General features: G+C 36.3%; 1 protein-coding gene across 1 annotated transcript in view; it reads left to right on the top strand.

Annotated features, from left to right (window-relative positions):
* Positions 1 to 13,742, top strand: part of LOC121387965 (palmitoyltransferase ZDHHC3-like) — a 55,956-nt gene that overhangs the window by 2,464 nt on the left and 39,750 nt on the right. Inside the window, exons 2-3 of the mRNA XM_041519148.1 lie at positions 181 to 511; positions 4,174 to 4,298. Coding sequence (XP_041375082.1) covers positions 181 to 511; positions 4,174 to 4,298 — 456 coding nt within the window. The remainder of the gene's footprint in view (positions 1 to 180; positions 512 to 4,173; positions 4,299 to 13,742) is intronic.

Here is a 13,742-nt window from a genome sequence, read left to right as displayed (position 1 = left end):
GGCAAAAAGCTTGATTTGATATAAAAAATTATTAAAACTTACCTGCCATAAAAGAAAATACCGAGATATAGTTTTAAAGAGGCACACGCTAAATATTGTCCATTACTGCAAGGGATCTTTAATATGTATCGGTTTAAAAGTATGTTATACAAAATGATAAAATTGTGATTATTATTTCAGGGAGGGTGATGAATCGTCAGCGTTGAAGGCTCCTGTATCGGGTCGAAGGCCGGTTCCGGATGGGGTGAAAACCATTGACTGTACAGACTTTTGTCGGCGGCTCGGGTTTTCCCGGCCACCGATACGTCATGTGTGGTGTGTCAAGGACATCTGTGGTATAATCTGCGCTATCTTCACCTGGATGCTGATCTTCTACGCGGAGTACGTTGTCATGGTGATCATGCTCATTCCGTGCCCCAACACCTGGTACAGCATCATCCATGGGGCCATCTACAACCTGTGTTCATTCATGGCATTCAGTGCTCACTGTCGATGTATGTTTTCTGATCCGGTGAGTACTCGGTCTGTTGTGTTCATTCCTCGCGTTCAGTGCTCACTGTCGATGTATGTTTTCTGATCCGGTGAGTACTCGGTCTGTAGTGTTCATTCCTCGCATTCAGTGCTCACTGTCGATGCATGTTTTCTGATCCGGTGAGTACTCGGTCTGTTGTGTTCATTCCTCGCGTTCAGTGCTCACTGTCGATGAATGTTTTCTGATCCGGTGAGTACTCGGTCTGTTGTGTTCATTCCTCGCATTCAGTGCTCACTGTCGATGCATGTTTTCTGATCCGGTGAGTACTCAGTCTGTTGTGTTCATTCCTCGCGTTCAGTGCTCACTGTCAATGCATGTTTTCTGATGCGATGAGTACTCGGTCTGTTGTGTTCATTCCTCGCGTTAAGTGCTCACTGTCGATGCATGTTTTCTGATCCGGTGAGTACTCGGTCTGTTGTGTTCATTCCTCGCGTTCAGTGCTCACTGTCGATGCATGTTTTCTGATCCGGTGAGTACTCAGTCTGTTGTGTTTATTTATACTGTTCAGCAATTGCTGATCTGGGGCCTAATTCACAAAGATCTCTTAGGCTCTGCTAGACAAGAAAGCATCCTCTTTGCAAGTCTTTTAGCATTGCACTGCGAGATCACAGAGTTGCGAGAGTTTAGTGAATTAGGCCCCTGGGAAGTACTCAAGGTAATTCAGTCTGTTGTGTTCATTCCACATGTTCAATGCTAAATCATCATTTTCTGCTCCATTGAGTACTTGGCTTTTGTTATACTCCATAGCAGCCTTCACTCACCATGTTTTTGTCTGTAATTCCAATTTGGTGTAATATAAACAGATAAGAAAATTAGTTTTTAGATGTGACAAAAATTTTCTATTTCTATAGTCAACTCTCATTAAAAGGGTATTCATTACAATGGAATATTTGAATATCAGCAAACTTTTACTGGGAACCAATGTGTTTTAGTGTTAATCTGATAGTTTAATGGAATATTCGATTTCTGGCATCGGGAGTCAATTTTTTGTAACAATAATGTCTATTTTATTCATTGTTTGATCTTTACAATGGAGCATATATTTAGTCATCAGTACTATGTATAAATGTTTATTGGCACGAATTCTGCGACAATTAGCTGTCACTTTATCACCTTCCACAGGTATTTTGATGTGCTGTCGCCAACTGGTTTACCGCGGACTAGCTATGTTTGATTATGCATTGCCAGTGACCAACTGCAGTATTGTTCAAACAACATGCATTGTTCTTGTGTTGAGATGCAATAAAAAATGTCCTGCGTTATTTTGACTGAATTGATTTATTCATGTTACTGCTCTGTCAAGCAACATTCACCATTCGACCTGAGCAGGATAAAGCTGATATCTTAAGACAGTAACCAGTTATTTCTTTTATCCTGCAATCCCACAGGAATAGTCGGAAAATCATTATTTATTCCAGTTTTGTGTACGCAAATCGAGTATTGTCAACCTAACAAGGCTTTTGCCGTATGACGTCATACAAGATACATGAAAAAGCTACATGTAGCTACATTCTGTCAAATTAAAAAAGCATTTCTAAACTCTAATTCATAAATAATTATACACGTTTTGTATTGTTATCACAAAACTAAAAGTTATTTGTATTTACTGTACTTAAACAAATGATTTAAAGAGTATGCTTATTGAAAATCTACTCTGAAATACTCAAGTCAAGTTGGACTTATGTTACGTGACCTATATTTTTGGTCAGTGACCGAAAATATAGAGATTTATCTTGTCATCATATTTTGCCAATGTATACAGTAATTGCTGGATAAAAGCATTTATTTTTACTCCAAAATTGAGAACATTTCTGTCTCAGTTTTTTTTTGCTATATGACTGCATCTGGCTATAGTACCTGTCCAAACAGATGGTTCATTAACTGATTTACTCCGACTGTCTCTTGCGCTATACACCCATGTCCCAAAAGGTGAATGCACAATATTACAAAATAACATGTGCAAAATACAGCCAGAAGGCTTACCATTAAACTGCTGAGAATGGCTAATAAATGGAATATTCAAGAATAACTTCAACAATTAAACAGCTCATATTTATTTCAGTGTTTAAATTAATTTGCAAATAAATTAATTTTGGTGATTTTAGCATGTGTCTGTCCGATAATAAACATTAAAATAATTTATGTCATGAAGAATATCAATAACCACAGGTCAATTTTAATAGCTAATAACAATAATAATAATAATTTGTCTTCCTCTTTCTTTCTTTGTTTTTCCATTTCTTTCAGCCTTCGTTTTCTTGTAGGTATTTTTTATTTGGAGAAACAAATTGAGCCGCATGAATCTGTTTCGGCAATTCACATTTTGTTTCGTAACTGTAACACGTTAAAACTTTTGGCAATTCACAAGGTTTTTTTTGTTTCAACTGTAATTTATCATTTGTTCCATTTGATTTTTCAGTTATAATACATGACCAATACATGACCAATGACCAATACATGACCAATGACCAATGCATACAAACACTACTGAGGAACATCGCATTCATTCATGTTTTATTTAAAAAAATAAAAAAACCCTTGATCCACCAGTTAGGGTTAAACACTTGTCAAGTTTAAAAAACTAAACACATGCACAAAAGAGGCATCATGACAGATACTTAAAAGGGCACAGTTATTCATAGCTGTAAAGTAACTGGGCACAAGGCAGTACAGCAAATGCCAGTGTTGAATCTTTTTCTGAAGCAAAATACGTACTGCTCTAAATTGAATGATGTAAATACTGTTTATAAACGTTTGTGTGATGTCACCTGTTTGACACTAACTGGAACGTGGAAGTAAATAACAGCAACTATGCCGAATTATAAATCTTCGTTATCGAGTATGGCGAACTATGTTTTAAGATAATGGTATTTTATTTTATTGACCGACACTAAAATATTGTTCTATGTCCAAACTAAATGTTTTCTCGTAGTATGTTGTTTGGATATTGATAAAAGTATTTACTTTACAATTTGAAAAAGTTTAAGTCAGGCAAGTGAAAAACCCCAAGGGCAAGTGAAAGTGCTGTCAACAGTTGCCCGAAGCTCAAGTCATAATGTTTCGTAAGCACGAACACTGAATCTGTCGGTTAGTTGGAGATCCATTTTATATGTATGTATAATATATATATATGTATATACATATACATATACATATATACACATACACATACACATACACATACACATACACATACACATACACATACACATACACACACACACACACACACACACACACACACACACGCGCGCACATATACATATACATAAATATATATATATATGCATATGCATATGCACCTAATGAGTGTATCTACAGAGCACAGTCAGATGCATAACTGTAAGCATGAAAAGCAGGCAGCACTGGTGGAAAAAGTAGCCATGACAGCAATCAGCAGTGTGTTCACAAAAAGCTCTTGCAAAATTTATCAAGTATTTATTTTGTTATTATTTTCACAAAATTGCCTTCCAAAAATTATTTGAATTACAAAAGCTGAGAAGCTGACAAAAATCGCTGCTTGCTACTGATGAACTTTGCATGCTTTTAAAAGTTATTTTTGTATAAAATGTTTTAACTATATATATATGTAGTTAAAACATTTTATACAAAAATATATTTAAGTGTTTTTTGTTTTACAGGGAGCTGTTCCCAAAGGAAATGCTACAAGAGAAAACATTCTCCGACTGGGACTAAGAGAGGGAGAAGTTGTTTTTAAATGTCCCAAGTGTATCAGTATCAAACCAGAGAGAGCACACCATTGCAGGTCAGTCTGTGTAGTATATTTGTCTAGTACATCAGTATCAAACTAGATCCATTGCACGTCAGTCTGTGTAGAGTATTTGTCAAGTGTATCGGTATCAAACTGGAGAGAGCGCACCATTACATGTCAGTCTGTGTAGAGTATTTATCTAGTACATCAGTATCAAATGAGAGAGTGCAAGCCAGTCTGTATAATATATTTGTCTAGTACATCAGTATCAAATGAGAGAGTGCAGGTCAGTCTGTGTAGTATATTTGTCTAGTACATCAGTATCAAATGAGAGAGTGCAGGCCAGTCTGTGTAGAGTATTTATCTAGTACATCAGTATCAAATGAGAGAGTGCAGGCCAGTCTGTACAGTATATTTGTCTAGTACATCAGTATCAAATGAGAGAGTGCAGCCCAGTCTGTATAGTATATTTGTCTAGTACATCAGTATCAAATGAGAGAGTGCAGGCCAGTCTGTACAGTATATTTGTCTAGTACATCAGTATCAAATGAGAGAGTGCAGCCCAGTCTGTATAGTATATTTGTCTAGTACATCAGTATCAAATGAGAGAGTGCAGGCCAGTCTGTACAGTATATTTGTCTAGTACATCAGTATCAAATGAGAGAGTGCAGGCCATTCTGTGTAGAGTATTTATCTAGTACATCAGTATCAAATGAGAGAGTGCAGGCCAGTCTGTACAGTATATTTATCCCAAGTTCATCTGTTTGAACCAGGCTAGAGCTCACTATTGCAGATCAGTCTGTGTACAGGCATCGAAATAAGCATTGTGTCTGGTAACCCATTTACAGGTTACCACAAAATATAGCCTGCTAACCCATAGGTTACCACAACTATATGAAAGTTAGAACTGAATTCCTATTACTACTACTTTTAACGTCCTTGTATGTGTGCCAGATGATTATTGTAGTATACATGTATTTATGATTCATTCTTTATCTTATCACTGTTCTTAATGTATTACATATAATTCTTTACAAGTATGTGACTCATATTTAATAACTGAACAAATGAATAAATAAATTGATGAAAAAAAAATAATTCTGTTTTCTATTTCCTTGTATTTTATCATATAACAATGAAAGATAATAATAGTTCTGAAATTGTATCAGTACGTGCGAACGTCGGTATGAGAAATGAAATCCGGAAGTAAATTTATCTAGTGGGCGCTGCTTAAACGTGGAAACCGAAACCGATATGTATTAACTTGCTCATATACCACTGGAGTTTTGAGCATGTCTGTCGCGGGTCCGGTCTCTAAATAGCCAGTGGCCTGACCCGCGACAGAAGCTTAAACATGGATTGCCGAAACTGCTTGCAATTTCACAAGTGCGCACAAACAGCGGTGCAATTTCGTATGAGAAAACTAAATGCGGAAGTAAATTCATCTAGTGGACGCTGCTTAAACGCGGACTAAACTATAATTGCTTGCAATCGCACAAGTGCATGCTAACATCGATGCAATTCCTTACGAGAAAATTAAACGCAGAAGACCAGAATGCATTTTCTGGTTTACGTTCTCGACTTTTCTTACATGTGGTAACCTCCCGGTAACCTGAACGACCGTTCTCGACTTATTTCGATGCCTGTGTGTAGAGTGTGTACTTTCTGTATTAATATGAAAACCCCCCAGGCCACCACTAAAGCACATTGATTTATTAAACATTGGATGTCAGACATTTGTTAATTCTGAAATATTGTTTTAGAGAAGAAACCTGCTAAATTTTTTCATTAGTAGTGAGGGATCTTTTATATGCACCATGCCACAGACAGGATAGCACATACCACTGTCTTTGAAATACCAGTTGTTGTGCACTGGCTGGAACGAGAAATAGCCCAATTGCTCATTAGGCGAGCGTTTTACCACTGAGCTATGCTCCTCCCCATATATTAATATGAACCCAGATAATGGAGCTGTGCTGTGGAGACTTGTTTGGCTACATGTAACTCTACACATGAAACATCTTTCTGTTGTACAGGTTTTATTTACTTTAGCTTCATAAAATTGTAGTTGTGTCCCCTTGATAAGAAACCATATGTTGTAGTTTAGGTGTGTTGTGATTGTTGCTGCATGACAATAAAAGTCTATACAGCATGAGCATTACCAGGAAGGAAGGAAAATGTTTTATTTAACAACGCACTCAACACATTTTATTTATGGTTATATAGCATCAAACATATGGTTAAGAACCACGCAGATATTGAGAGAGGAAACCCGCTGTCGCCACTTCATGGGCTACTCTTTTAGATTAGCAGCAAGGGATCTTTTATATGCACCATCCCGCAGACAGGATAGTACATACCACTGCCTTTGTTACACCAGTTGTGGAGCACTGGCTGGAACAAGAAATAACCAAATGGGTCCACCAACGGGGATCGATCCTATCATCAGGCGAGCGCTGTACCACTGAGCTACGTCCTGCCCCCTGTGCTCTAGAGGTGTCGTTAAACAAAACAAACTTTAACTTTAACTGTTGTGTTTGAAGTTAAATTGCAATATTTAACATGACACCATCCCTAGATACATGTACATTCAGTCAAACCTGTATAATAATGTTTTAACTTGTACAGGTTTGCCTGTTTTCACTGTAAAATATCAATATTATGATGTGCATGCCACTGACAAATATTGCAAGACAGAAACTGCAGATACTGGATTTATATGGCACTCTAGAACAAAGAATTAAAAAACTGAGAGGCAAAAATGAATCATTTCACCTAAAGCCATTTACATGTAAGTATTATTACATACATGTAGATACCAGGTCAATAGGTTAATGCTATATAGTGCATATATATGGATTACTCTCACACTTGTATATTGAAATGTCTGTGGTAAATCATATACCATAAATCTTTGAACAGAGACCTAGGCTTATATGTTTTTTTCGCTATGCTTTGAGACTCTGTCTTCTATTCAAAGCAGGCTTTGATTTTCTTCATATAAATGTTTCTAAAATACGTGAACTCTTTACCACTGGGTTACGTCCTGCCCACTGAGCATTACCAATTGTGTGTTTTCTGACTGGGTTATTATACTGTAACAGCATTTGGTATAAAGTAAAGTGATGACAGCTGCAGGGTAAAGGACTATGGTACTTTATCATATCAGCATCATCCAGTATATTTTCAGATCTCTCACAATTAAAATATTTCACGCAACCCATTTAATTTTCAGGGCACAACTTTTTAACTGACGCGAACTGCCAATCGGTTGCAAAAAATACCATACTTAAAATAAAAGTTGCACATTTCAGGATCATCAAAACTATTAATTTATTCCAAAAACTCATATTTACCTTTGATATTCAGCACATCCATACTCCAGACCTCACCAATTAAGGGTAGCTGTCTCTCTTGATCCCCCACCATTCCTCTGAAATTAGTTCAAAGAAAGTAATTTTGGGCTCCCCATGGTGTGTGAGTGAATGAGTATTTTTAACATGCCCATAAACCACTAAGGTTTCAGGCATCTCTGTCGCGTGCCAAGTCTCTGGATAGCCAGTGGCTTGGTCCAGGACAGAATACTAAGGGACAATTTAGATTTTTAAACCAAAATTGGGACTAGGGACTTTAATAATATTTAAATTTAAAAGCGCATGTCCAAAAATAAATAACAATATAACCCTAAATAATTTAAAAATTAAATATTTTAGACGCCAATTTTAGAGTGTGCAGTTCAAAAAGATAAAATTAATAAAATATAAATTACAATTAAGAGAAATTTAAGTCCTGGAGGAAAGAAGGAGAGGTTGGGCCCGAGCCATACAGGTTTATTTACTGGGTAATTAAAGAAGGATAACTGCTCATATCTGGAACTTCAGTATGACCCATCAGGGAAACCGGGAGAGGGCGGGTGGGACCTTAGAACAGATCTAAACCAAACCTATGGCCGAAACCGCCGACGCCCTATAGCCCACTACATCTACTGAGCTCCAAACCCCATCACCCAGATCCCCGGCGGATCCAACCGTTGTGCTGTCCACTTGCAGCAACCTTCACAAATATTAAGAATCCAATGATGGTGTCACATAAAATGTGAAGAGGTCCAACGTTGAAACAGAAGGAAAAGAGGCAGAGGTAAATTGGGTAGATAAGGAAGGAGAAGTTGGGTCCTGGCTCCCCAGGGCTCCCCCTGGGTCAAAAATGCCTGTAGCCAAACAGTTAGCCAAATGGGATTTTTATTAGCCATAATGAAATTGTTTTAGTCAAAATTGTTTTGCTCAGTACTGTATTGAGTTTTTATATAAACTGATGATCAAAAGAAAGTATACCAATTATTTTTATTATAAATAAATACAATACACGTTCATGGAAGGTTAGATAGGTTCCAATATTGTTCGTTATAATGTAATCAATGACGAATAGTTGCACATTGCTGCGTTTGGGCGATGCCGCATGTGCAAAATGAGTTTATTCATCAAATTTATACTGCACGAGAAACATGATACTCGTGCACATAAGGGTGTAAAAAAGGGTGCCATTGCTTAGAACATGCCTCAGTCAACAGTAAAACACCAGAGAACATGGCAAGGCTAACTGCTGAAGAAAGAGAGAGAGCTATTGGTATGGTGCAGTTAGGTGCGAGTTATGCCTATGTGGCAAGAATCCTGAATTGCACAAAATTGATGATCACCAGGTTGATACAGTGTTACAGGGTGACTGGCAGGACTGCAGACAGACCATGAAGTGGAAGACCCCGCGTCACAACAGCCAACGAGGACCGCCATCTCCGCATCTTACACTTACATAACAGATTCCTCACTATGACGTCATCTGCAGCGACTGGCCTTGAACATGTCATCAGTCGTCACACTATACGTCGTCGACTATAACAGCATGGTATCAGGGCCTATCGACCATTCAGAGGGATGACATTGATGAGGCAACATCGAATTTGAAGTTTACATTGGGCATGTCAGTTTCAACGTTGGCAACATCGGAACTGGCAACGTGTACTCTTTTCTGATGAGAGCAGGTTCCAGTTATTCAGAGCTGATGGCAGGACTCGGATATACCGACATGCAGGAGAGAGAACAGCTCCGTGCTGTGTTCAGGAAACTGAACCGTTTGGTGGTGGATCTCTGATGGTTTGGGACGGTATCTGTGGCCAACAGCGGACAGACCTTATTATCATTGACGGAAATCTGTCCGACATCGTGTCCATGCTTGCATACTTGCACATGGTGGACATACACACTATTGAAATATGTTCTTTGTGGTCAAATTTATTCACCTTCGTTATGAGTGGTCCTTTATGAAATCGCACATTTCATCCCTAGTGCTGTTGTGAAGTGTGATATTATCATTTTATGGGTTTTATTGAGTATACTCGTGTTTATTTATAGCCAAATTATTATACTTTCAAAATATAACATTTGCATCAACTTGTGTTTTGTGTTGTTTTTAATACTTTGAAAAAATAATTGGTATACATTCTTTTGATCGTCAGTTTATGAATAGCTTTATAAAAATGTGTCTTTTTCAGCTAATTATGTATAAACTGGAATAAATTTGAATGACAAAACTGTATCCCCAGTTAATATATTACTTTAATTTTTCAACAGGTCTATAGGCTTAAATCAAGAAACATAAAAAAATATGGGGTTGGTGGATATTTAGGAGGGTGTTGTCTTTTGTTTCCTTTTTTTTATTCAAATAACAATTTGAGAGCTGATACTTTTTCATTATTTGTTTAAAATAGCATTCTTTATGTTGGTTTTAATTTAGAATTGTTTATTTTTTAATTATTATTTTTTTTATTATTATTTTTTTTTTTTAAAGTAACCCATCAATTTCCTACCTCCAACAGTTTTGTAATTTGTACCATGTTATTGCTGTTGTTGATTTCTGTGTCATGTTAAATGCTTGTTGTTGATTTCAGCTTGTAAACTAACTAGCCGAAAACTGTTGACTTCACGTTATTACAACTATGAATAAATAAGCAAGCCCAAATTAAAACAAGTATAGACATGCTGTCCTAGCTAAGAATATTTCACCTCAAAATCAATGGAATGTTAAGTTGTACTTGCATTAAAATGACATGAAATACATTTCTGAATATGTATAACTCTTTACAAGCTATTATTCATTGTAGGTTTGTCTCTGTCCGTCTTTCCCACATATAGTTGTCCAGACATTTTTTTCACAACCATGCCTTAAAGAGACATTCCTGAGTTTGCTGCAATTTTAAAGATGTTATCGACTAACAGACTTTCTAACGATTGTAATTACACATCAAATATATTTTCCTACATAGCATATTAGTGGCTGTATATTGAACATGTTTCTGATCATTCTAATATTTGTACGAGCGTAAATTTCATAAATTTATTTCTTAAATTATTGTTTTTCCTATGTACAAAATTATTTGAAGACAATATCCAGTTTGGGCTTCTTACAAATATTAAGACGACCAGAAACACATTGAATATACAGACACTGATATTCTAAACAAGAAAATATATTTGATATGTAAGTTTAATATTTTGTTAGTCAGAAACATCTTACAATGCAGCAAACTCAGGAATGTCCCTTTAAGATATTGAGCTGATATTTTGTGTATGACATTATCATATACTGTTACAGACCAAAGTTTGACTTTCATGGTGATTTTCTACTTTTTTTTCATAGAGTTATGACCCTTGAAATTAGGAGATACGAAAATGTCTTGGGCCTGGTATGGGATATATGTGTTCCTTTAGCAGTACTCTCAGAATACTTGTTAACATTGCTGCACTAAAAAGACCGTGATGTACTCAGAATAGACAAAAAAACACCAACAAAAAAAAAAAAAACCCCTCCCAACCCTGTTGTGCTCAAATTAATGAGATCTAAAGCCCTGCTGATCTTAGATTAACCTCCATCGGTAGGACAAGTAGGCTTTTTCATTTAAACCAGTGCTTCACAGCTGAAGTAACAAAGGAGTTGTATTTTGCTATCCTTTTTGTGGAATAATGCATATGGGCTATTTTCACAAAAAGGGGCAAATAAGGATAAAGAATTAAAAAATATATAAAATGTTGTTTTTCGTCTTTAATAGTAAAATATCTAAAGCAGATATGTTCAGTGGTGCATAATTTCAAGTATCAAAACTAGAGATGTATAATTTTGTACATAAAAATATTTCGTGCTTCTGTTTTTACCTGTAATCGTAAGGCATAGTAATAAACAATTGTCTAAAGGTAGTACTAAACCAAATAACTTCTGGCTGGGTCAAAGTTCGAGGTGCACCAAACTTTTGAAAGAGAAGTGAACACCACAAGTCCTGTGATTGGTGATAAATGTGAGTGTGTTGGTTGTAAAAAAAAAAAATTCATCTGGGTAAAAAAAATATGCAATTTTATTTCATCTAGTACCACCGTGTCAAGTAGCCTTGTGCTTGAAACATGTATGGGGTACCTGTGAAAAAAAGTACTCAAATTTTGTGCGGAACTAGGGTAGTCATAGACGCTACCCGTTATCTCAGAAATGAGCAGCTTGACCCCCAATTTTTTCTGATTCACTTTAAGGGTGAGGGGTGGTAGTATTTAATAATTTATATCCGTGGCATTTATGTCGATTGATACACGACAGGTAGGAGTTTTAGCCACATATGTTACTATTGTCGTCTATGGGATTTGATTTGGTAGTATACACCCTTTACTATTAATTTATTAATAGCAAAGAAAATTAAATAATTGTAAATACTTTTATAAATTTATATAATTACAACTGTTAGTGTCAAATCTGTTATTTCCATTATTCAGCATAGATTATAACAGTAAAGAGAAAAATTATAACGGAAGAGACACATGACATGGTATTTGTGCCATCTGCAATATGCTTCAGTAATGTAATAATGCAAATAGCTTTTAAAAACAGATCTACTGAATGAAAAAAAAATGTAAATGATGGCTTTCTCATGCTTCCAGGATACTTTATTAAACTAACAGTAGGGACAGACAATAAGAATTAAATTGCTTAGTATTTTGGGGAATTGTGCAATTCCATAACAATGTGCTTTTGTACACAATAATAGGGTGGACGTTTTGGGTATATAATTGTAACCACAAGCTTTTCTAATGCATCTACATGGCCAAATATCATATCCAAAGCATCAAGTTACGATGCTTTTTATGTGCATCCCTGTTTATTTACATTAGATGCTGTTTTGTGGACAATATTGAAGCTGCAATGTCTTTACCCTTATTTGCCCCATTTTGTGAAAATAGCTCCTTGCTACTAATCAAAAAGAGTAGCCCACCAAATGGTGACGGTGGGTTTGCTCTGTCATTGTTTTGTGTGATCCTAATTCATATTCTGTGCCTTATGACCATAAACAAAAATATGTTGAGGGCACCATTAAATGCTGAAGGGTGTACACTACCAAATCAAATCCCATAGACGACAATAGTAACATATACGGCTAAAACTCCTACCTGCAACGTATCAACCGACATAAACGCCACGGATATAAATACTACCACCCCTTACACTTAAAGTGAATCAGAAAAAAATGGGGGTCAAGCTGCTCGTTTCTGAGATAACGGGTAGCGTCTATGACTACCCTAGTTTCGCACAAAATTTGAGTACTTTTTTTTACAGGTACCCCATACATGTTTCAAGCACAAGGCTACTTGACACATTGGTACTAGATGAAATAAAATTGCACATTTATTTTACCCAGATGAAACTATTATTTTTTACAACCAACACACTCACATTTATAACCAATCACAGGACTTGTGGTGTTCACTTCTCTATCAAAAGTTGGGTGCACCTCGAACTTTGACCCAGCAGGAAGTTATTTGGTATTGTACTACCTATACTGATAACATACATTTTTCAAAAAGTGTCCAGCTATGTGTCTTTATGACAACCAGGATCTGGTGTATTCTGACAACCTCACTGAAACTGTTGTTTCTACAGTGCAACCTAATATAATGTACCCCTCAAAAAGCATATATATTGCATATAGTTTTGTACAAATGCAATATGTCATATTAAACAACAAAATGTTTTAAAATAAAACTCCTGAAGATATTTACTTTCAGTTGGGTGTGTGTACTCAGGTATATATGTAGAGACAACAAAGATAGTCAGAGTACCTCTACCCCTTTAAAGAATTCCATTAAAACACATGCACTTGATTGACCCCTAGATTATGAAGACCTTAACAGGCACATCAAAGAAATATCAGTATTAAAAAAATACACTGTCTGAGGAAGGAAACACAAACATGACTGTACCTGTATGAAGTAATGACTTAATGTCCTGAACATTAGTGTTGGGAGAAAATCCTGTATGCTGGGTGTGGGTGTCTTCAAGTTACCAGGTGTGGGAATTTCAAATCCATCGGCCATGCTGATTTTCATAATGAACCATCAAAACCAATGGCAGCCACCAATATTCCTGACTATATTTTATTTATAGCCTACTGTAGTTGGAGGTTTTAATAGT

This window comes from Gigantopelta aegis, chromosome 14 (genome assembly GCF_016097555.1).
Source record: "Gigantopelta aegis isolate Gae_Host chromosome 14, Gae_host_genome, whole genome shotgun sequence".
Classification (NCBI taxonomy): Eukaryota; Metazoa; Mollusca; class Gastropoda; order Neomphalida; family Peltospiridae; genus Gigantopelta; species Gigantopelta aegis.
The sequence above is the reverse complement of the archived record's forward strand: the minus strand, read 5'-3'. Positions and strand labels throughout refer to the sequence as shown.